Below are 23,741 nucleotides of genomic sequence, written 5' to 3' on the forward strand. Positions count from 1 at the left end.
TCAACGCGGCGCGGCGCTTTCCGAAAGGTGCATAGTGCCTCATAACACAGGTTTTTTTCAAGCAAGTCCGATATGGTCTAACGGTTAGGATACCTCGTTTTCACCGTGGGGGTCGGGGTTCGATTCCCCGTATCGGAGACCGCCAGCCGTCCGAACGGCACCACCTTTTTTTTTTGGGCCGTGAAGGCCCCTATGGGTACAGCAAAGCCGTGACCCAGGACCACACAGACATAGGCGGCAGGGGCACAGAAAAACAGGCGCGAGAAAATACGGACCTCGAAAGAGCTCCGAACTCTTTGATTTGATTTTTTGATTTTGAATATATTTAACGTCTACTGGAATCACTAAGATCAAACGACGCCGGATTGGTTGCCGGACAGAATTAACCCTTCTGCAGGGCTGACCACAGGTTTTGGGCGAGAGAAGCTCGTGTGCTCCCTAGCAAGCTTGTTACTCGTCTTCCATCTGTAGTCGTCAGAAACAAAAAAAAAAGAAAAAGAAAAGAAGAGAAAGAACTAGAACAGATCCCAAAACACAACAAGAAAGAAGAAGCAAGCAAAAGCCGTGAACTTCACCCTCTCGTAAACACTAAACAAATCCTAACGCCCCTCCTCCCTCCGTGCTAGCCCGTCCCCTGTCATGTGTCTACTCGACACGCCCTCCATTTAGGGTCTAATTTTTCCGCTAGGTACTTACAGGACCTATCCTCTCTGAGGAGTTCCTTTACGAACCTCCCCGCCAGTCTCGTGGCGTTGCCTATGCACTCCCATGGGTGACTGAAATCCTTCGGTTTGCCACAGTTTGGCACTTGGCACTTTGTCTCGGCGTCCTGATGGTTGAACCTGGTGTGGTATTCCTCGAAGTCGCCGTGTCTGGAACGCGCCGCGAGGATTCTCGCCACGGTGCCTCGGTTCAGTCCTTTCATCCAGTCTACCTTGTATGGCCTTGGAGTTCCCAGCGCCCCTCCAAGGTGGTCGGTGTTTGGGCAGTTGTCTCTCATCCAGTCCTTGAAGTCGGCCCTGAATGCATCGTTCTTCCAGCGTCTCGCCGCCGCCAGAGACATCGTCCTCTCGGGAACCAGCAGATCCGAACTCTTGCATCCCGCTTTGGCCAGCTGGTCCACTGCTTCGTTCCCTGGGACTTCGCAGTGCCCCGGGACCCAGTGTACCCTGCCGACCGGCTTGTCTAGCGAGAGGCACTCCGTTCCGCCTTCCCACTTTGCAAGGATGCGCCGGATCTCGTCGACCTCGAGTTGGGAAGTGCCTGGCTTCCTCATTCGCTTGCTGATGCGCTTTGCTACTCCCAGGTTGTCCACGCACAGATTCAGACCCTCTGCTTGTGATGGGGCAACTTCTGTTGCGATCCTGACTGCTCTGAGGGCTGCGATCGCTTCCGCGTCCGCCACTTCCCTGTATTTCCCGCATGCCCCGGAGCCTTGCGCCAGGGTCTTGCCTCCGTGGTAAACGGCCCAGCCAGCTCCAGTGTTCCCGTTGCTGTCGCGCGAGCCGTCTGAGTAGACCCAGATTGTGTCCTGAGATTCCTTCTCGAGCAGTTTAAGATGGGCCTTGGCCGCTTCTTCCTTGCTCAGTTTCTCTGCTAGTGGGTCGGGCGGTCCCTCCCCCTCTGGCAGGAGTTTGTCGGTATCTCTGATCGGGAGCGGGAGCATTGCCTTTGCCTTGTCTATGGTGCCGTCTATCGTTGTTATGTGCAGGGGATGGTCTGTGTTGCATGTGTATGCGCATATCCCACCCGCCCGTATCATTTCTTGACAGATTATCCTGAGGCTTGGGAAAGCCGCGAACCTGTATAGACTCGGCTTGTTCGTCGTCTTGTAGACCGGCAAGGCTGCCCGGATTCCGTCTCTGAGCACAACCTCCAGCTTGTCCAGGGCTGTCTTGCTTGCCATAGGGTACCATGTGGTGGCCGCATACGTCAGCTGTGGTACCACACAGGCCCTCATGACCTGCAAAGCGGACTTTGGTGGAATTCCGAAGTAGACTCTGCTGAGGCGTCGAAGTACGTTGATGGTCCTTCGGGCTTTCGCCATCGTTTCTTTGCAGTGCTTATTGAAACTCAGGCTAGGATCCCACCAGACCCCCAACCACTTCATTTCATCCATCGGGGCCAGCCACGTTCCATCTGGCATCTGGAGTTTCGCGTCCATGCCTGCGGCTTTGCGCCCTTTGTACAGGTGCATGAATCCCGTCTTGCTCCAGTCGATCTCCAGCTCGTTCTCGCTGCACCATCTCGTTGCCATTCTCAGCCATTCTCCTATCGACCGGAGGCTGGCTTTGACTGACCGCGATGATACGTAGATCAAGCCATCGTCTGCGTGCCCAAGACTCTGCATCTTCTTGAAGAGGTCTGCAGCTCCGAACTCCCGAAGTGGGGCCGCAAATAATCCTCAGAGTATAAATAGAACTTCAACATCATCATCAGCCCAACAAGTCCAATATGGTCTAGCGGTTAGGATTCCTCGTTTTCACCGAGGCGGCCGGGGTTCGACTCCCCGTATTGGAGCACTATTCGTCTTTGATAGCACCAGCAAACTGGTGGTTCAACTTTTTCTTGTTAACAGTGGTCATGGACAATTCTGTATTCTCTTTTTGCTATATCCGAAAGATAAACTACCTAGGATAGCCTCTTGCTATAGCTAATAACACGCCAACTCCCCTAAAACACATCTAATCAGTCCATTAAAGTGCGAGACTACACGGCAGATAGGCCTTTTCCCTTTTCTATCTGCTCATGTTGCCTAATTGCCGCCAGAGGGCGAGCTGCTCAGTTGCTGCTCCTGCATTGCTTGGACGAGATCCATTAGTTGGTCAATCTTGGCCGTCAAATCAACAACCCTAGCTTCTAGAGCAGCATTAGACTGTGCTGCAGGTGCATGAGTAGAGCCCTGTGTGACAGCTGTAGCCGGAGGTGGGGCCTGGAGGCCAGAAGAAGTAGGACGTCCTAAACGGGCAGGAGGCTTGCTCTTGACAGAAAGGCCGCGAGTGGGAACAGGGCCCTTGAGGCCAGAGAAGGAAACACTGGTGCCATCACCAAACAGGGCCTCGTAGACCTTGATGATGCAGACGACAGGCCAATGGGTGGCTTTGAGTAGGACAATGCGGGCAGCGCGGAAGCGGCTGTCACTCTTCAGGAAGAGGCGGATGGGACGGAAGATGACGAGGGCGATTAGGTTAAACGGTGGTAGGAAGTGGGTTAAGCGGTTCGAGGTAGATGCCTCCAACACGTAGATGCTGTAGACGTAAAGGTATTCTTCATTTGCGTGAGTGATGATACGCGAGAAGCTGTTGGACAGCATACCTGTCAGAGAGCCCATGAGTAGGAAGTTGCTGAGGATAACGAAGGTGAACATCAGTGGCGGGCCAAATACGGGGTCAATCTTGTCCATTGCATCGAAGCCCACGCCAGTGTTACCAAAGAAGATTTTAGTAAGCATCATAGTCATGTGCGGCAGTGTATAAACCTCGCGGGCAATCAGCGAGAAGGTAGTCAGGAAGCCAAGGTAGACAATGACAACCAGAACCATAAACTTGCAGAAGTCGCGAGCCATCTCGCGGATGCAAGGGATGAGGGAGCCCCAGTACGGACTTAGACTGAGAATAGAGCAGATACGAGGGACCATAAAGAGGGCCTCTATTGCCAGAATGTCAAAAGAGAACTCAATAATCTTGGCGTCATGGTAGTAAAGACCAAGAGAACCTATACAAGTGAGGAGATGGGTGTTAGTAGAATGGTCAATATATCAGACCCGAGGTAGAGGCAACTTACGGACGGCAATAAAGACAAGCGCAATGAAGATCATGACCATATCAAACATGTTCCATACATCAGATGTATAGAATATCGAGCCAGCATCAATCCACGCACTGATCTCGTCATAGAAAAAGGACGCAATCCAGACGTATAGCAGCGCTTCCTTGCCGCTAATACTGGTTGGGTTGCGTTCCATCATGACAGCATAGTACAGACACAAAAACGTGAGAAAGAAAAAGACCTCCCATGCCTTAGCATACTTTGGAACACGTAGGCGAGAGAATGGATCGTTCTGCGATGGGTTGTAGAAACGCGGCATCTTTGTGGCATTGACATCCAGGCTATCCCAAAAGACAATGTCACCGTTCCAAATGCCGTTAATGAGTTTCTGCACCACACTGTGGCTGAGGAAACGCTTCGAGTTAGAAATGGCTGCTATCTCCAGTGCGTTGAGACCACGGAATGGCCCTGTAGGGTCCTGGAATGGCCCGTCATGGTCGTCGTCCATGTGAGTTGAGCTCATGGTCAGCCGGGACAAGGCACCGACTAGCTCATAGCGCTTGGAACTGCTGCCTGGTCGGGTGCTCACACCTCCACGACGAGATGACACGGAGCCGTAGTGCTGACTCTGTGAGAGCAACGGAGACACTTCATTAGCCTCCTCATCATGGTGAGCTAGGGCAAGATGCTGGACCTGTGTATCCTCGGAGGTATTGTCGTTATCACCGTCGCTCTGGGTATCACTGTTGTCGTAGTGGTCCTGGTCTTCTTCATCGATTTCGTGCAAGCAAAAGTCAACAGTCTCTTTTACCGAGAGTCGAGCCAGGAAACGCCACGCAACGATTTCACATACATAACCACGAGAAAGGCTAACGCCACGGTCTTCATCCTGTGCGTCATAATGCCACTTGAGGGCCCTAATAACAGAAAACAAGGGGCAGTTAGTAATGACGTTGGGCCAATATGTCTGGATAAAAAAGCTTGAAGGATCATTCTCATGACAGGGGGATGCGTTGTCCAGCTAGGACTTTTCTCTCCCTTGTAGTTGGGGTAATAGTTTCAACGAGGGGGGGGGGAGAGATAGTCATGAAATGGCTCTTCGATAAACAAAAAGAAGGCGGCTGGGAAAAATGAGGGGAAAGCACTGAAGCCCGCGATAAAGGGAATGGTGAAAGACCAGACTTACAGCAGAGCGTTGACGATGCAGCGGTTATGGCAAGCCACACTCAAGTGCTCGACGAGCGATTGTACACAGTCTCCGGCCACTGTGGTTCGCAGTTGCTCAAAAGACGAAGGTACACGAATAGTCTCATTCAAGTAGCTGCGGGATTGGCAAAAGATGTCAGCATTCAGAACATGCAAAAGGGTGGAAGACAAGCCCTACCGCGAGAGTTTCTTGATCACTACATGAAAAGTATCGTCGTCGTCGATATCAGGCAGCTGGCCAGGAGAGCTGGCTATTGGTGGTGGTGTAGGCGACGGTTCGCGGGGGCGACGCATCTTGACTTTGATAGGCATAGCGACAATGGCAAGGCTGGCAAATGTCGAGGAGAGGTTCCAGGCTCGGAGAGATGTTCTCTGGTGATGTATGTCTTACAGCGCGAAAGACACGTGCAAGGCGGCGTCTTTTCAGGGACAGTAAGTGAGGAAAAGGAGGGCGTAAAACTTGAGACAAACGAGCAGCTTTTGACCAAGACAAGAACAAGAATCAAGGAAAACAGGGGAAGAAAAGAGACAATACAACTATCCCCGTTTGTCGCTGCTGGAGGGAAGTCTAGTTTGAGCCTCAAAAAGAAGGAAAAAGACTCGGGATCCGATGAAGAAGAAAAATAAAGGGCAACTGCCCGCACAACGCAAACTACAAAGAATTCGACTTTGGGGTTCACCAGGAAGGAAGCCGCCCCATCTGTCAAAGAGGAAGGTTGGAAGGAGCCTAAGCCGCCCTTGTGCTTGAATTGGGGTGCTTCCTCCGTATTGACGCTTCCCTTAGTATCACTTCTTGCCCTTTTTATCCTTTAGCGGTGCGGTGTATTGTAGTAGAGACAGGCAGTTGCTACTTATTTCTATGCCACTTGCCGTACTCAAGATGCACGATGCATGAACAGCACAATTTTGTTTCTGTCGCTCAATTGCTACTTTTTTTTTTTTATTTGATCATCTTCACAGTCTGCTGCCGCCTTGCCAATCCCGGAGTACTCCAAAACTGACAAGACCAGAGATGCAGGGCGAATTAAAGTAGTGTAACGCCTGTACGTCAGTTAGTTCGCAGCCAGTGCGAGCTTATTGGAGTGCTAGTATAGCGTCAATAGTATGAAGAAGAAAAAGAGGGCCGTGTAGGACAGGCCGGCGCTTACCATTGCAGAAACCCTCAACGTGGTCCACTAAAACTGGGTACTGACAGTTAACATGGCTGGCCAGAAAGATGCCATGTGCAGCTGCCAACTTAGATCCAAAATGGGGTTGAGGGCTAGGTCTCATCATCCGTAGGGTTTGTACCCTAAAACAGACCCGCGATTTAACCTTGCTCGATGGAACGTTTTGACACACACGGAGGAAACACCAAACTTCATCCTAATCAAAGGCAACGTAATCCGTTATACGACCTTCATATTCCCTCTGGTAATATTACCTCTTACACCAGATGACAGTAATTGCCGCTCCCCATGGCTGGAAACAGGATGCAGGGGTAGAGTTTCTGGTGGGTTTTTCTTTTACTTTTGTTCTGAGACAGTGAATTGTTGACTCTTGGCGAGGTGCGAGGCACGTGGAGTTCATGTTGGTGGGCTGGTGGATGGCGAAGATGGGTGTGAGAGTGTCAACACTACGTTTATGTACATAAAATTCAGGGCGTGTTGTTTTGCCAGAGAGATGAGACTTGAAGCTGAAGGTGGGCCAGCTCATGCCATTGCCAACGGCATCTTTAGGATCGCGCGTAGGAGAAAGCTTGAATCCTAATTCATCAGATAAGCAGGGAAAAAGATTAAAGTACTTCTTACCAAGTCTGCAAAAGCCACAGGCAAGAAGATGCTCCGCTCCTCATGTTCATCTTGAAGCTGAAGGGCAATGCCTTTTGCGAAACTGCAATCTGTGCGTGGACACGCTCAGGGTGTCTTTGTTATGGGGGAAGGGATTAGAGGCTGATTGTTTGGCGTCGTAGTGGGAGCAGAGGAGGATGCGATGTCGAACTCGCCCTGAAACGATAAACTGGATAGACGGGATGAGTTATCGCACTGACGCTGCACTGTGCCTTCTTGATATAACGTATTAGACTGACAGTGCGGGCGGGTATGTGAGCACTGTAGAGCCCAGTTGTTTATTGGAAATTCTAAAGGACTGGGTGTATGCAAGAGGGGCAGAGAGTTGAGAAATAACTTGGGATTCCCGCGGTGATCGTGTGGTAATTTGCAGATCCAATGGAAAGAGAGGCAGATATAAAGGCAAAGAGCATGTTGTCCATAACTGATGGTGGCCGTGAAGTTTGGCTACATGCTTTATTCTTGCCAGGTGCCGGCGCCAGCCCATACACCTTGGAATGTTTTCTCGCCAGCTGTAGACAGCTGCCAGTAACTTACAGACGGAGATCTTGCAAATCGCCAGTAGTACTACATATATGGTCGGATCCCTGATCTTGCTTGAAGGATGCCCAGACAAGGGCGAAAATAGTAGACTAAGGATCCTTCGAGCTGTTCTCAAACACGCGGTGTCCGTCCATATGGAGGCCAAGACAAGCTTGTTAAGCCGGGATCCGAAACTGGGAATGGGAAGGTGAGAGAGGAAGAGTGTTCGCGAAGTATTACTAAAGGGAGGCATTATTGGATGCGGCTTGCTTCTAGGCTCTGAGACTGGCGGGAATATTCTTGCAGAGGATTGATTCTGGCGGCAGTCTCTTGCAGTAGAGGCTTCAACAGGGGATAGATAACGAACAAAGAAAACTGCGTCAACCTGCATGAATACTAATCCTGTGTCTCTTATCCTCCGTCTTTTTCCTGGCCACTCACGGAATTCTTAGTTTGACGAAAGATCGCCGCATGCTGAACAAGAAAAGACAATTCCTCAAGGGCAAAAGAGTGCCCGCCGCATTCAACGTGCTTTGTTCGTTTTTTTAGCTACAAGACCCCGGTGCTTTGGTGGCTTGTGCTCTGAGCTTCTGGGCCTTGGGGCTCTGAGCTTAGGGGATTTTGGTGTAAGAGAAAGGGTAGCCTGCCAAGACAAAGAGACTAGGGCAAGAATAAGAAAGGACTGGGGAGGGGGGGGGGGAGACAAGACGAAGACGAATCAGTGAGAAAGACATCAAATTAAGCACATACAGTGGGTTTCGATTGGTAAAGGTGAGATTGGCGAGAGGGAAGGGGCACGAGACCAAGTGAAGAAGCAGAGGAATGAGAGAAAAAGGCTAGTGAGAGGAGAGAAAGGCCAGCAAAGATAAGGATATGCATAGGTGAGAAGATGGGAGAGTAACAGATTCGCGCTGGCATCAAGAAAAATTGAGAAAAGAGAGAAATATGTGATCACGGAAAGTATCAGACCAGTTCCAAGTCCCAAGTACCGTGTTAAGCGGGCTTGTTCGAGACTCTTCCTGGGGAGGCCCTGAGCGCAAGGCCTGTTCCCAAGTTGTTCCTTTTTGTGTCTTGTTGTTTGTTCAGTCTTGGTCTATCTGTGTCTTTTCCTCGCCTTTCTCCTATTAACTATACTCTGTCATGCTTGGCTACTGGTAGCTATCCTCGCTCTTTCTCTCCTCCTCCTCCTCCTCCTCCCCAGACCCCCCCCCCGGTCCTTCTCTGTTGGCCTTTCCTTTTGTCCTCCGGCGCTGCTGTTCTTGTTTTAGCACCCTTTTCTCTTTCTTCTTTTTCTTTTCGTCCCTGTGCTTTGAAAACGCATTAATCAAGCAACAGCACGAACTTCTATTCTGGCTTCATAGGATTGTATCCTGCGTGCCCTTCTTTTCGTTCTCCTCTCCATTATCTTTTCGTTCTTATCCAGAGGCTGTGCCTGTTTTCCTTTCCTCTTTCTTTTTTTTCCCTTTTCTTCTTGCTGTAGCTTTTATTCTTATTATTCATAGTTTCTTATTGATCGTTTACTTGCATCTTGCTTCGCCTTTCTCTTCGTCTACTCTTGCTTTCGTTTCTTGTTGGCCTTGATCGTCTTCTTGTATGATCGCCATCTTCGTCCTTCGTCTGCATCATCGACTTGTTCTTTAGCCCTATTTTAATAGCTATTTTTGTCACTTGCCTTTCGGCTCTCCTTATTCTTCTAGAAGTACTCTTCTTTGTCCTTCGCTTCTCGCTCTTCGTTCTTGGTGTCTTTGCTTTCTTGCTAGGCCCTCCTCGCCTTTAGACTGATGTCCGCCTGTCCTTCATAGCATTAGCCAAACCACCCGCATACAGTTCTATCATTGGCCTCGAGAATCAGCACTGCTTGAGACCACCAGCAATCTTCAGTCCCAGGTCTGGACACACCCTTTTTCTTTTCCTTTTCTTCTCTCCCTCTCGCCACTCTTGACGACTCTCGAACTATGCATTCGTCAATACTATTCTTCATGATCGCACTGGCCCAGGCCTCTGCCTCAGCTCTCCCTCCCCGTCAGCCTCCCATTACCAACAAGCCCGCGCTTGCAGTCCGCACAATCGATGCCCAGCCATGGCCACAGCCCACACCAGCACCACATGCAGGTGCCTTGCACAAGCGCTTCAATGTTGTGTGTGGCTACATCGGCGGAAACCCACTAATGCCTGCTGTTTGCAACCCAGGGTCTCATTGCGCTGTCGACAAGGCCCTGGGAGCTGTGGGCTGCTGCCCTGACGAGGGCCCTTGCGATACGGGCATTTTCACTGGCTGTGTCGATATGACCGGCCCACCGCCTGAGAAAGTTGATCCCCTAGTGTACGTTTGTGGAGCTGGCCAGGTGTGCTACAAAAACAACTACGAGGGCGGATACTCGCAATTTGGCTGTGGCACTCCGGGAAGCCAGCCGGCCACCGTCTTGGTCAATGTGGCCGGCCAGCCTCCGGTCGACATCCAGCAGGTCAATATCAAGGCTAACCCCACGAGTGACGGCGGCGCTGGTGTAGGAGCTCCTGCGCCTGCACAAACTACAACCTCTGAATCCAACAGTCAGAGCAAGTCTCCCGAGCCTGTTGCTACTCCCAAACAATCGTCGTCTTCTTCATCCTCGTCGTCTTCGTCGTCCTCGTCATCCAGCTCCTCGGCCCCTTCGACTACTCCTACTCCGGCTACCCCATATCCCGCGGGGTTGCGCGGATCACAGACTTTCAAGACTACCACCACCTCGTCTACTACAGCAGAGGAGGCCTATGGAATGGCTTCTGGAGCGACTGTAACTGCGACTACTGAGGCTCCTAAAGTCGACAAAGACACCAACCATGCTGATGTTGGGGCTGTTGTAGGCAGCACACTCAGTGGCATAGCTGCTTTCCTGGCTCTGGGCGCTGTGGGCTTCTACTACTACCGCAAGAAGCAGCGGACGCAGCCCCCGGCGGCACCACCGAATGAAAAGTCCATGTCATCGTAAGTAGCCAGATTTCTTGAGACATCAAAGCCTTGAGATAACACATGCTAACCGCTTCATAGACCAACTTCTTCACATGGATCTTTCATGACAAGCTCATCACAGGCTGACAACTCGCCTACATCCATGACCGAGCCCATGTTCCTGGTTACTCACGACTTCCCATTGCCGCCCGTCGGTGCTGCCGTAAGCAGCAACCACAAGCAAGACTATGGCCATGATGGCGGCTATCCCTTGGATGTCAAGACTGATTTTGACCACCTCAACAACACCCAACCTACTGTCATCACCACAGCCACAGCCACGGCGGGCGGTCCTGGTGCCAAGTCCGCCAAGGACAACACCATGAGCTACGCTTCATCCACATACAGCCGGTATTTGCAGCCCGGGGCCCTACCCTCGCCAACATCGCCGTACTCAGACAGTGGTCTAGACTTGGCGCGTGAAGTTGACGATTTCCAAAACTCTTATATTGCAGCTCTGGGCGATATTAGAGAAGAAAGCGAGTCTAGCTACTCCCGTAATAGCGTACCGCCAGTACCGCCGATGCCCCAGAAACCCGACTCAGCTTGGGTGTAATGGGGGTGAATCAAAAGGTGAATAAGGAGGAAGGGTATACGCATTACTGGTGGGTGGGTGGTCTTTGTTAGCGTTTTTGGATTTCTTTCTTTCTTTTTTTTTTTTTTTTTCCTTTTTTCTTATATTTTGCATTTTGAAGGCGCATGATATCCCCCCCGCTTTAAGCACTCTATTACTTTATTTTATGTATTTTCTTTTGTACTATTTAAAGCTTCACGATGTTGGCGACCCTTTATTTATAGGAAGATAAATGACGGCACAGTATGTATGCACAGTATGTTTGCGCAGCAGTGAATTGATAACACGTGATTGGCTGTATATTTTTAGATTTATGGGGCTTGAACTAATATGTGAATCTCTAGATAATTGGATGAAGAGAGGGAAATCAAAGAAGAGAGAGTCCTTGTCAGGATCGGGAATCATACATAAGAAACAAAAAGGGTGAATGGAAAAGAAGAAGTAGAAGTAGAAGAGAAGAGAAGAGAAAAGAAAAAGGCGAAAAAAAAAAGACCTTAGAAAAAGGCTGCCGCCAAGACTGCGGCAAAAATGTACGCGGCCCCCATCGTAGGACCGTGTACGGAAGCACTACTGTCGGTGTCACGCTTCACAGCTGCAATGGGCGGGGCAATAGCCAGATTGGTGGCGTCGGCAGCGGCAGTATTCGTCAATGTGGGGAGAATAGAGGCGGGAGGGGTCGCCGGAGCCGAGGTCGAAGTAGAAGCAGCAGCGCTACTACTGCTGCTAGAGACGGCTGGTTCTTCACTCGTCCATGGCTTCTTACGGATGACCTGCACCTCCTCGCCCTTCAGCGGACCCGCTATGCCGTCAACCAGCAAGCCCTGCACTATCTCGAGGGCACTCATTTGCTGACCAAGACCAGAGATTCCATCATGGCTGCCAGTGTACCAGCGCATGCCACACTCGGAACCGCTCTCTCCAGCAGTGCATGTCTTGACAGCAGCTAGGGCACTGGTCTCGAGCAGTTTCTTGACCTGCGGCTTGAGATCCGGCAGCATCTCTGTGCTTTTCCACATGAAACGCGAAAGATAGGCCTTGAAGCTCTTCATATCCTCGTTGCAGGTGCCAACCGTCTCGCACGCACTCTCGTACATGATGTTGGATGCATTGGCTTCAGGGTAGAAGAAGCGCTTGGATGTGGCAGTAAGGATGCCCTGGGCACGGTCAGCCCAGATTTTCTCGCCGGTAACATCAGCCAGCACGGCGGCGCCATACATGTAGATGGCATTAGAGTATGAAAAGCTGACGGGGTTTGTATCACGGCAGTCCGCGGCAGCATGGGCACCATCGTACACAATATAGTCAGTGCCGATCATGCCAATGTTCGCGGTCCAGTCCCAGACCTTCACAGCCCAGTCAAGGTACTTCTTGTCACCGGTAACGCGAGCCAGGCGTGCAGCAAGCTGGAAGAAACCGCCATTGCTAACGGTGTTCTTGTAGTTCAGGCCATGAGGGCTACTTTCATAAATCTGCCACAGAAGACCACCGCCACAGGCAGTTGTGTTCCAGCGGGACTCAAGAGAGTCGAAGATGTTTATGCCTAACTGTAGCCATGACGGAACGTCGGGGTTTGGCTGAGGAAAGTTTCGTTCGGCAGCTGACATGACGGCAAAGCCCCAAAAGCCCAGGTCGTCATTGCCCTCTTCTGAGGCATGCTCGACCGGCATAAAGTCGAAGTTTGTGCCAGTGTTGACTGGAGCCAGCAGGGCCTCGATGGCTAGGTCATTGTATGTAGAGTCATTGGTGTAGTAGTAGTAGTCGATCATGGATCCCCACATGGCACCGGCTTCCCACCAGTAGTACGGATCGGGGAGATCACCAATGAGGATCTAGAAATGCTGTTAGGGTGAGGGTTTAACGACGATGGGGACGTGCATTGATAAACAAGAAAAAGAGGGGGTTTTAGAGCACTTACGGCAGGATTGTCAGGCTGGTAGTAACTCATGACGCCTTGAGCCAGTGTACGAGCAACGCCCTTGATGTTGTCTATGAGCGAAAGAAAAGCCAGTGTTAGCCGGGAGCTGGATTGCAGTGTGCGCTGCTTCATGTTAGGAGAGCAAGAGAGAGGTACCAGAATTGTCTACAATGAGGCTGTTGGGAGGCAGAGCAGCGGCCAACACCGTGGCGGCCGTGGCGGCCTTCTTCACGGACTTGTAGAACTCGGCCATTGTGTGTGTCTTTGGTGAGGACGAGCAAAGGCAAAGAAGGGAGAAGTGGGTTTCCAGAACCAGAGTAGAAGAAGGGAGGGAGGGGTATGGAGAGAGGCTCTAGCCAGAAAGCCGTGATGTGATATCAAGAAAAGAAGAAGAGGAGTAGAAGTGGAAAGCCGCTCAAGTCGAGAGACGAGCACGGGGCAAAGAAAAAAGAAAAGAACGAAGAAACACTGAGCACAGCAAAATGAAGGAGAAGAAAAAGAAAAAAGAAAAAACAAGATCACGGCGTCTTGATATAAACGACAAACAACAAGTGCCACGACTACAGCCAGCAGTATGAAAGAATGGAACAGAAGATGGACGAGATCTTCGTAAAGAGTGAAAGGAGAGAAAAGAAGAAGAAAAAAAAAGAATGGCTAGCCAAAGAAACTAAAAGAGAATCACAGGATGGTGACGTGACGCCTTTGACGCTGAAGAGCTTCTATATCAAGATAAAACTCACCTAAAAAAGACAGCGAGAAAACCCTTGGAAAAAGAAATCAATAAAAAGCCTAGAACAGTTACCACCGTTGATTCACAGCCAATCAAACACTGACAGTCCCTTTGAGGAGCACAAAGGGTTCTACCCCCTTAAGGAATAGAAGATCCTCCCCTCCCCCTTCCCCAGAAAAAGCAAAGCAAGCGCACAGGTTAAAGCTAAGGAACAAGGCCTAGCCTAACCTAGCCCCCCTGAGAACCCAGCACAAGGAAGCAGAGCCCCCCCTATACGTTAAGAGAGACAGTCCAAGTCAGCATCATGGGCTCAAAGGAGTCGTGCTGGGCTTTCTTGTCTCTCTTGGAGGCGTTTCAGAAGCTGCAGGGGCCAAAGTCAAAGCAGGGTACACGCCAAATCTTTTCTCTTTTCTTTCCATGCCTAAGTAGGAAAAAGCGTTGATCGAGACATTGTCTATTTGGGCATACCGGTCGGTATCAGCGGGCACAACGGCAGCGGCTTTGGCGAAGTGTCTTAGATGGGCCTGAAGGAAAACAGAACCAAAGAGAAAAAGGAGGCAGTCCAGTCCATGGCCAAGCTGGACAGCTGCATATCCACCCACCAAGAAAGGAGGTGGTGGGCAGGACAGGCTCGTCTGCACACGGGGAGACCAGCAGCAAAGGGTCTCGTACTGCATTTTGCCTTCTACGATGGAGCGGCAGTGTACAGCCAATGAGAGGAAAACAAGCACAAGCACACAAGGATGAGATGCGCTGGGCTGCTTGAGCATACATTTATGCCTTGGCCCCCATACAAGTGCGTCTACAGTGTTTGCTGGGGTGTGTGCAGTTTGCGTTACGAGGTTTGATGCATCCCGCATATGCATATACGTATACGGGCGGATGCATGCCTGTTTGCTTGATAGATACAGCATCGCGCATGTATATACACAGCCATGCGCCCGACACTCTCTGCCTCCCCCACAAACACAACTGTTGTTTACAGTTGCATTGCTAATTAACCACGGGTGATTTTCTCTGCCTCTTATTTTCCTCCTTGTCCTTAGTCTAGGTCCTGGGTTCCAAGTCCCAGCCCCTCGCCCCCGCCCCTCCCATCTCTCCTCTCCTCTCCTGTATGCTTTGTCTCTTGCTCCAGCTCGTCTTCTATTTGGGGCCTCCCCGATCACTTGTGGGCTTGGTCTGCGAAATTTTGGCTTGTGACACTTTGAAACCGCTTGAGCTAATTTGGCGAACAGGGCTGTTGAATTATAGAATTATGGAGGGAAAGGGGAATTAAATCTGACAGGAATAAACAATAGGAAGAGGGAGAGAGAGGGAGAGAAAGACCTCCTTTTACGTGGCGCTTCCCTGGGCGTCATACAATGCTGAAGCTCAGCCACCGCAGCCACACCAGCCACAACAGCCACAACAAGTCTCACCATCCTATCTCACACGTACTCCTTCCTTAAATACTCCTGCCCCTGCCCATTCTTTCTGCTCATCATGCTCCGCATCCTGTCCTTCGCCTCCATCATCTTGGGCTTGTATTGCTCGAGGATTAGTAATGAACACACCCCTCCTATCATGATCACGCAACTCAGCGACATGCGCAAAAATAGCTTGCCCGAGGATGCACTCAGCCCAATGGCATCGCCAAAATCTGTCAGGACTTGCGCGACTTGACTCGTCGTAAACCACGTCACAAATAGGCCGCTGCCCAGGCTTACGCTCGATGCTGCGCTGCAGACAAGTGCCGTGCGGAACACTATGGCTCGGCGGTTCTGGGTTAGACCGTTGGGATCTAGGAATACGAGTGCGCCCGACAACGCCATGGTGAAACAGGCCAGGATAGAGCCCGTCATATACAGCATAAACACGAAAAAGACAAACGGAAGTAAATGGTTTATCTGGCGTGCTACGCCGTTGGCCAAGCTTGTACTAAAGCCAATGTCGGCGAGGGACAGGTTTAGAGGCCCGACAGACAGTTGCTTGTCTATTTCGCTGGTGAGATTGAAGCGGACTAACGAGCAGTCAGACTAGTTAGTACGCATCTTGTGAAGTACACAGAGGGCTGAAAGGAAAGAGAGATCCGTCACTTACAGTTGGCCCTTGCTTCCGTGCAATTATCCGTCTTTAATCCGCCGCTGCTAAAGTTTCCCTGGCAGGCGCTCACCAGGTGCAGGGAATACCACTGGGAAATACCCAGCTCATCAGCTAGCTTATCGACAATGTCACTGCCAATCTCGCTCAGCTTGTCTTTAGCATCGTCGGCAATATTTGACGCACTATCGATAATGTCGTCGAGAATGCTGTTGTCCTTGCTGTCCTTTTGGTCTGAGTCCGAATCAGAGGAGGAGTTGGACGGCACAAGGAAGTAGCCAAGGCGGGATGTGTTGATCTGTCACGAGGGAGGCAAAAAAGCCAAAGCTGTCAGTCAAATTTCTGATGGTAGTCGGTGGATTGCGGTGACGCTCTACGGCTACGGAGTGGTACATACCCGAATCACGGCCATCTCTTCTAGCACGCCCTTGTTGGTGCCTGCCAGGGCGCACATCATGCTCATGATGAATACCGCCATGGACGCAAAGAATGGGAGGAGATATATCAGGTGGAACCTGCCGCCAACCAGTTTAGGCCCTGAGGATTTGAACATGTTGGCTTTCTGGTGCAAAGGCGTGTTGAGCGCAGTATGGATGGGTAGATGCGCGGTGTCTGTGGGACAACGAGTGTATGGTATAAAATGGAATGAAGATGAAGACGTCAAGCCAGCTGACGCAAATGCTAACAATGGTGGTGATGATAAAAACAAACGCTCGATATATTATAAAGATACAAGGTAAGCAAGAGAGAGAAAAAGAAAATAACGGCTAAAAGAAAAGAGATGGTCAGCACCGAGGACAAAGAACAGCGAGAGATCAGGCAGGCCGGCTGGTGTAGATATAAAAGTCTTTGGCTGGGTCGTTTCGAACCCCAAAGTATCATCTCAGAGCCAGACCATTCTAGCCACTTCACCGGCAAAGACCAGGGACAGAGTGATGCAGACTACTAATCTACTGTCTTTGTCTTACGTCTAAAGATTGAGGCTTATAGTTTGTCAGAGACCAGGCTTTGTTCAAACATGGGTCTTTTGGCTTCTATATCCAATAGCTTCTTCTATCTTCTTCTGCTGTCAACTTCTTTGACGCCCACTTGTACTTTCTTTCAGGCTTACTTGCATGTAGCTTATTTCAAAGAAGCTGATTATATTCTGGTCTTCTCGTTACACAGGCCCTATCTAGATTTATGAAACGCCTGTATTTGCCGGTTCTTTGGGTCTATTGGCCACCAGCCTTTTGCAGTCGAAACAGGCAAAAGCAGAAAGGTTTGATCTGGGAATAAAAAGGAACGAAGCGAACAAGCTGGAGTTTATGTACCAATCGTTTGGCATGGGCCAATAACGCGCGGCTAAAAAAACAGGCTTTGCTGCTAGGTTGGCGCCTATTCCTCTTGTAGGCTGGGGGAAGAAGAGAGTTAGTATCAATGCAAGGGTTGAGCCCACAGCTTTGAAATTGAGAGACTGACGCATTATAGATTGAGTTAACCGGGCAGGCTATTTGTGAGCTTGCGGAAAGGTGGAGTGTAGAATAGGCTCATTTCGGTCGTTCCTAGACTGGCCGGCGTCGTTTGCAGCATCTAGGTGGAGAGGCCATCTTCCGAGAGGGAAACGAGCAGGCAAACTCGTGAGTAAAGCTGAGGTATCAAGGAACGAATCTAGAACCCCACATCAGCCTGACTGAAGCACGGAGGTTGAGGATAGATGGAATGTCCATAGAGTGCGAAATGTGGTGGAAAAAGTAGGAAGGTTACAGCCCACTCAAAGGCATCCCTAGTGGCTCTCCGTTCTGTGTGTTTAATCACAGAGATCTAAAAAGGACCAACCCGGGACACGCCCCGACAGCCAGGACAGGCCATGGTACTTTGATGACTTCTTTAACCGTGGGTGTGCAACTACTGCAACCAGCCAAAATGGAGAGGAAGTAAAGGGGAGAGAGCGAGAGAGAGAGAGAGGGCGTATCTGGGAGAAGAATGAGGAAGGATATAAACATGACGGGCCCAGAAAGTGGTGTCGAAGTGGCTCCAAGAGGAGGGCAGAGCGCTACAACCCAAAACACCCCAAGTCGCTCTGCGAGAAAGCCCTCGGGAAGTTTCTGTCGGGAAAGCCTCTGGGCTGCAAATCTGGTCTCTTGGAAGCAATAGGAGACCCTCAAAGTCTACGCACACCTTATCTATCTGGTAGGGGTGTCAGAAGTTGGCGTCGCCTAAGCCACTCCTATTCAAAACATGTCATCCTGTTGTCGTGTGAAACCAGTAGATAGATGTTAAATATGACAAACAAACACATCAACAAGAACAACCTTATACAACCCCCGGCAGAAGAGGCTGCCCCTCGTCGCTTGATCTCCCTTTTTGGAGGGGTTGAATATATCCGAGCTCAAGTCCGGATGCATTGGGGTCTGTGATCAAGCAAACCAAGTTCGAGCATATAGTGGTGACGCGCCCTTTAATATTAGTGATTCTAGGACATGCTGCATATACTAGAGCCCAAGGGTGTATGGCGATCGATGCTTTGTTTAATATTCGTAATCCTAGCAGGACTTTAGGTCCGTTCGGGTCTCGTTGCTAACCAGAGTCCAGTATATGATAAACATTCATGCTTCCTTCACTCTCTTCAATGTGATTCCAGCTATCTAGTGCAGATTGGGTCATGGAGGGTAGTAGATGTTAAGAGCGTCCCAGGTTTAGAATAATAGAAGAGACTAGTGAGCTAAACCATAAACCTCACAATAACCACTCATGATATAGACGATTATAGGAGCTCTGTGTGGGGATATCGTTCAGGAAACATGCGTCTGGTGCACATAATTCCATGCTTGTTGTATGTTGGATGGCGTCAAAGTCCGGAGCTGTGTTTGTGTTATGTATAAAAGGAAAGCCAATAGCGATATAAAGGCTACCTGGGCCCCAAGTTTGTAGAAAGGCAATGGTCTAGCTCGATGACATCTTGGGGATGAAAAATGATCAGTTGGCACAGAAGGCTTCCCTTTTCCCTTCTTGGCCATATGAGAAAGCTTATGAACTGCCTTCTCGACTTGGCCATTGTCAATATATGCCACTGCTAATGAACACAGTGACTTTTCCAGTAATGGATCGTTAGCTATAGGCGTTTTCTTTCTGTATGCTACTAGGTGCTCCAGAATCCCGATGGGCTGTGTATTATTGCCATCCTCAAACAGACATGTGGCTAGTTTGAATGCTAGGTCGCAGGCATCTCCGGAGACGGCTTTTCCAGCTTCGAAGACGAGGAGCGCATGAGCCAAGTACTGCCGCCATAGAAAACGATCTTCCCACCTCCCCTCCGGAAACACCAAAGTTATGTGCTTAAGTACGGCTAGGATTTCCTCATTCCCACCTTCCTGGATCTTGCACCACTTCTGTGCTGCAAGGTGCACAAGACCGTGCATATCAAATATCCCTGGGGTTTGATGTCTGCGAAGGAAACCATATCCGAGCAACATGCCAATGGCATTTGTCATTTGCTTCTTAGTGCCGAACTCCGGAAAGATGGATTGAGGAATCGCATTCGAGTCGACATGGGCGATGAATTTCAGCAAGGCCACGGCAGTCTCGGAGCTTTTCCGGATTTTGTCAAAGGTGATGAGCCAAGTAGTGGCTACAGCACTTTGGGAAGGGTCGTGGTGGGTTTCGTCAGGATGTGCATCGTCTAGTAGCCCAATCTTACCCTCTTCAGTACTCCTCAAAATTTGGAGATATTCAGAGATAGAGATCTGGTTCATAGACATATAATCTGCGGCCTGAGAAACCGCTAATGGGAGATGGCAGAGTTCTTGAAGGAGATCATTTATCAAGGCTTTGTCTTGTGCTTGAGTTTCGTCATCTTGGCCTTCCACACCCCGCTCCAAGATAGCCGTCAACTCGTGAGTAGCCATTTCCTCAAGCTTGATGATATCAGCCCTGGTTTGAACAGCTAAGCAGGCGGCTTGGTAGGATCGTGTGGTGAAAAGAGCTCGTCCCGCATCATTGCGAGGCAGGTACTGGGCAATCCTGTCCTGCACTGTAGGACCATTGAACAGTTCGATGTCATCAACATTATCGAGGATTAGAAGCCATTTTCCCGACTCCTTTGATTCCAGGTAGTCTTTCAAAAGCACCCTGGGGTCTTCATCGCCTGTCATCCTAACTTTCAATCTCTCGACAAGCCCTTTGCAAGCATTACGAAAACTAGCCATACTAGTCACAGTAAGCCATAAGACGGAATGATCAGGCTTGTTCTTCTTCACCCAATACGCAAGCTTTAAGGCAACCTGGGTTTTACCCATGCCGCCAAGGCCTACCAGCGCGACTTGTTGAAAGCCATCCTGGGCAAAGAGCTTGTTGCTCAATGTAGACAAGACTTGCTCTCGTCCAACAAAGCTGCGGCTTTCGTAGAAGGGGACGAAATAAACGGGTTGTCGACCTGCGTGTGCACCAAAAAGTTAGTTTGAGTTCCGCATTGAAGCCGCTTCTTGTACTGACCGTTCGTTTCTCCTGGCCTTCTTAGTGCGGGAGGGGCTCTGCTAGCCAAAACCTCAACAAACTCCATGATTTCATCTTCGTTTTCAATGAGGTAGTTTCTTGTGTGTGCGGAGATTGTGCTCATCTTGTCGGTATCTAAAAGCGGGATGTCTCTAAGGCCGTTTTCAACGCTGAATCGATAGTATCCTCCAGTGTTCTTGTACTTCTTCTTCAACCGCAGAGCTGTAGGCTTCGAGCTCATTGTCACGTCTCTCTGTGCCGCGGCTACTGAGTCTTTTGTATCGTCAAGTTTAACGACATTACCAAGGCCTGTGCCAATGCTTAGAATTACCATTTCCCGGCTTGGGAATTGCTCCTCAGCCTCCATGATAACGCTCTCACACGGGTTGTTGTGGCCAAAGCTAGCATCGATGAATTCAATCTCATCTCGACCGACTGTTATTGACTTGAAAAAGGTCGCCGTTGCCGACGTGGCTCTGGCTACCTCCCAAATCTTGGACCCAGAGAGGCTACTAGATGTATCATATGTGGTAAATAGTGTTGGCAGTGTTTCCACGTTAGCCTTGGTTATAGATAATATAGCACTATAAGATGGTGGAATGTTAGATATGCGTCACTGATTGAATGTATTCACTTGAACTTACGTCTTCGTGCATGATGTGTCGTGGAATATTATATCTTCGTGTGGGCAAGTATGGGTTGTAGGCCCGTTCATCTCTCTCTGTTTCACGCATGTCGATTGAAGGCAGTTCTCTCTTATTGTCTTTTTGATAGAATGCTCTAGTCTTGTAGCGGAAAAGGCGCCCGACGGTGATGCTAGGGTGAGCCGTGGCCGCTTCGCATTGAAGGCCGTTTCGGCTAGGTTTTTGTAAGCCACAATGCAATCACTGATAGACATGCCCAATCTGCCGAGCATAATGGCGATTATCCTAATGGGAAAGCTTTTAGTGACATGTCCCGGTCATGTAAGTAAGCAAAGGTCGTACCCTCCGGTGCCTGAGCCGCCAATCAAGTCAAACATTTCACATGGTTTCGGTATTTCGGCAAGATGCTCAGTATCCCGTATGCGCTCCATGATGTTTTCAAGAATCAGCAGACTAGATAAACAGCGAACACCACCGCCATCTATGAACATTAGTACTATAACAGATGTACCCAAGGTCGGGGCGACTTACCGAGGGAGAGGATTCTTGGTGGCTGAAGGCTTGGTACGACCGAGCCCATCATGGCTAACGGGCACTACAAAACTAGAGGAATATGGACTTGGGACTGCGGCTGGGGAGCTTGTGAAGAAGATGAAGCCAAAAGCTAATCAAGAGACAGATCAGGTCAAGATGAAGAAACCGCACTGTGCTTTCACTTCAGTGAACATAATAGTTGATATTTCAGGTAAATTTCCAAAAAAAAGAAAGAAGGAATATTGGGAAAAGGTAGACCTTGTTATGTAGAAGAGAATCAAGCACGGCGAAACTCATATCTCGTTAAACTTTGATTATGCAAAAACCATATAGGAGGCCATAAACGCTCATACTCGAGTCGAAGTCTAGCCGCTGCAACTTTTATAGGCATACTATACCATGCCCTAGCTAGAGTACTATGGACATGGACACGCACTCAGAGCCAAGGAAGAAAAGAAATGATGTTCATAGTTCTTTGATGAGAAGCCATTGGTAAACCAACACAACCATGGCCCACTATCTGTGGCCAGAAACCTTTGGATTGGAGAGGCTAAGCTAGTGTATTTGTTGAGTAGCCATAAATTACATCTATCTATAGAACTTATCTGTGGTTGACCAGCTGGTTAATTGGCCTACGTGAGATAGAACCTACATGTATAAATTTCTACTGTAGGCGCCAAGGCCAGGCCCAGTTCTGCCCTAGAGATTATCAGTTACTACAAGGAAGCTGCTGGAATTCCTGGGGGTGTTTGTAGAGGGGCACATTCTCGACAGCTTCATGGTTTGCTCCTTTTGATAGGTGTCTCGTGGACGCACTATTGAGAGGGGTAGTGCCAAAGTAGACCGCAGGAAATAAAAATATCGATACTACATAAGGGCTAAAGAGAATTCAGCCAAGCAACATCGCTTGCTCAGCACCTTATAAAGCTGCGACCTGCTATAAAAAACGACGTAGACAAGACCAAAATATAGGATAATCTCTCTCCAAGACAGCAACAAGTGATTCGATGAGCTTCGGCATCATGCACCCCTGCTGCCAAATTGGATCCCACAAGCAGAGGTGTGGCTACTCTATGAATTGCGCACTGTTACATCCCGCGGCGTTACATGGCTCAACGGGCCGCTATACACCAACATCTTTGATGTCCCTCGAAATCTGTCGACGTTGTGGTGGTTGCTAAGCCCCTGTCATGCATGCCCCCACGTAGCGATATCCCTGTCGCTCTATAGCTCTAAGACCACCGCCCGCCCAATTGTCTTCCTAAATTAGCGCCAGGAAGCCGAGTCCATGTGGGCCGGGCTGCTTCTGCTTACAAAGTACACATCATCCTTTGCATCGCCAAGTCCCATTTCTTGTTTAACCGCTTAGCCAGCTCTCTATCTACTCGGAAGCATCCAACGTTGGCCAGATTCTGCAGGCAAATCAGAAAATACGAGCTGCGCATGGGACGGGCCGTCTAGTGCTGAATCATACACTTGCTCTTCTTCATCCAATCAATGAGTGGCTTTGTCGTGAGCGTAGCGCTAAAGCGGTCAGGCAGATGCGGCCGTTTTCACGTAAATGCCACCACAGTACGCTATCTGATTTTAAGCAGTCTATCCGGGAGTCTCTCGTGTGTGGTTACTCAAAGACGCCTCTTGGCTGCACTTGCTCCCCTGTCACACACCACCAAGTTGCTGCTTATGTTAAGATGCTGTTACGCTAAGTAACATACATCTTTTAAGAAACTAAATAGCTAGCTAACCTACATCTATTAAGAAACTAAGTAGCCAACTAACCTACATCTATTAAGAAACTAAATAGCTAACTACATCTAAAGTCTAGCTGTAGCCATGGTCTTCTTTCCTGTAGTCGCAGTCTTCTTCCCTGTAGTCGCAGTCTTCTTTCCTGTAGTCCTAGTCTCCTTTTCAGTGCTTAGTACACGGTATTTAAGCGATTCCTCCTGATGTCAGATTCATATACTTGGTACTTGATGACTATTCCAGGCCAATCCCTGACATCCGTAAGGTCCTGCAAGTCCTATATGGAAACACTTTGGGCGATACGCATGCCTCCGGGCTTCCTTTCTCTCACTTGAATTGATATGTCCCTCGGCTTCTTAGGAGTACCATTTAAGCGATTCCCCCTGATGTCAGATTCATATGCTTGGTACTTGATGACTATGCCAGGCCAATCCCTGACATCCGTAAGGTCCTGCAAGTCCTATATGGAAATACTTTGGGCGATACGCATGCCTCCGGGCTTCCTTTCTCTCACTTAAATTGATACATCCCTCGGCTTCTCAGGAGTGACATTTTGCGCTTTTCCTACCCTCTTCAAGCCCTCAACCAAACACCGTGGAGCCAACAGTACGACTGCCTTGCTCTATACTCCCATGCTTATTTCGCTCATCAAGAGTTCTTTCCTTTGTCTGTCTCTTTTAACCCGAGTCCTTATTTCAAATTCCTCTAGCTACTTAAGCCAAACAAACCACA

General features: G+C 49.5%; 6 protein-coding genes across 6 annotated transcripts; 1 reads left to right on the forward strand and 5 right to left on the reverse strand.

Moving 5' to 3' along the window:
- Positions 1-382: 382 nt before the first annotated feature.
- HOO65_020888 (putative double-stranded RNA/RNA-DNA hybrid binding protein) lies at positions 383-2,350 on the reverse strand (the record flags this gene model as incomplete). Its single annotated transcript, XM_071006593.1, has 2 exons — positions 383-438; positions 697-2,350. 2 exons carry the CDS (start codon positions 2,348-2,350, stop codon positions 383-385), a joined length of 1,710 nt encoding a protein of 569 aa, XP_070861526.1.
- A 405-nt stretch (positions 2,351-2,755) lies between these two features.
- HOO65_020889 (putative ion transporter protein) lies at positions 2,756-5,268 on the reverse strand (the record flags this gene model as incomplete). Its single annotated transcript, XM_071006477.1, has 4 exons — positions 2,756-3,714; positions 3,784-4,685; positions 4,955-5,089; positions 5,153-5,268. 4 exons carry the CDS (start codon positions 5,266-5,268, stop codon positions 2,756-2,758), a joined length of 2,112 nt encoding a protein of 703 aa, XP_070861527.1.
- Positions 5,269-9,280: 4,012 nt separating this feature from the next.
- HOO65_020890 (uncharacterized protein) lies at positions 9,281-10,873 on the forward strand (the record flags this gene model as incomplete). The annotated part of the gene is made up of 2 exons (XM_071006705.1): positions 9,281-10,293; positions 10,357-10,873. The coding sequence occupies 2 exons, from the start codon at positions 9,281-9,283 to the stop codon at positions 10,871-10,873; spliced, it is 1,530 nt and encodes a 509-aa protein (XP_070861528.1).
- Positions 10,874-11,385: 512 nt separating this feature from the next.
- HOO65_020891 (Mannan endo-1 6-alpha-mannosidase DCW1) lies at positions 11,386-13,059 on the reverse strand (the record flags this gene model as incomplete). The annotated part of the gene is made up of 3 exons (XM_071006681.1): positions 11,386-12,720; positions 12,807-12,929; positions 12,976-13,059. The coding sequence occupies 3 exons, from the start codon at positions 13,057-13,059 to the stop codon at positions 11,386-11,388; spliced, it is 1,542 nt and encodes a 513-aa protein (XP_070861529.1).
- A 1,904-nt stretch (positions 13,060-14,963) lies between these two features.
- Positions 14,964-16,168, reverse strand: HOO65_020892 (SUR7 protein; the record flags this gene model as incomplete). The annotated part of the gene is made up of 3 exons (XM_071006851.1): positions 14,964-15,535; positions 15,616-15,913; positions 16,013-16,168. The coding sequence occupies 3 exons, from the start codon at positions 16,166-16,168 to the stop codon at positions 14,964-14,966; spliced, it is 1,026 nt and encodes a 341-aa protein (XP_070861530.1).
- Positions 16,169-18,389: 2,221 nt separating this feature from the next.
- On the reverse strand, positions 18,390-21,312 carry HOO65_020893 (Nephrocystin-3; the record flags this gene model as incomplete). The annotated part of the gene is made up of 6 exons (XM_071006417.1): positions 18,390-18,458; positions 18,510-20,029; positions 20,089-20,650; positions 20,733-20,946; positions 21,075-21,213; positions 21,264-21,312. 6 exons carry the CDS (start codon positions 21,310-21,312, stop codon positions 18,390-18,392), a joined length of 2,553 nt encoding a protein of 850 aa, XP_070861531.1.
- Between the last annotated feature and the right edge of the window lie 2,429 nt (positions 21,313-23,741).

This window comes from Ceratocystis lukuohia (genome assembly GCF_044167205.1).
Source record: "Ceratocystis lukuohia strain C4212 chromosome Unknown Supercontig2_pilon, whole genome shotgun sequence".
Lineage (NCBI taxonomy): Eukaryota > Fungi > Ascomycota > Sordariomycetes > Microascales > Ceratocystidaceae > Ceratocystis > Ceratocystis lukuohia.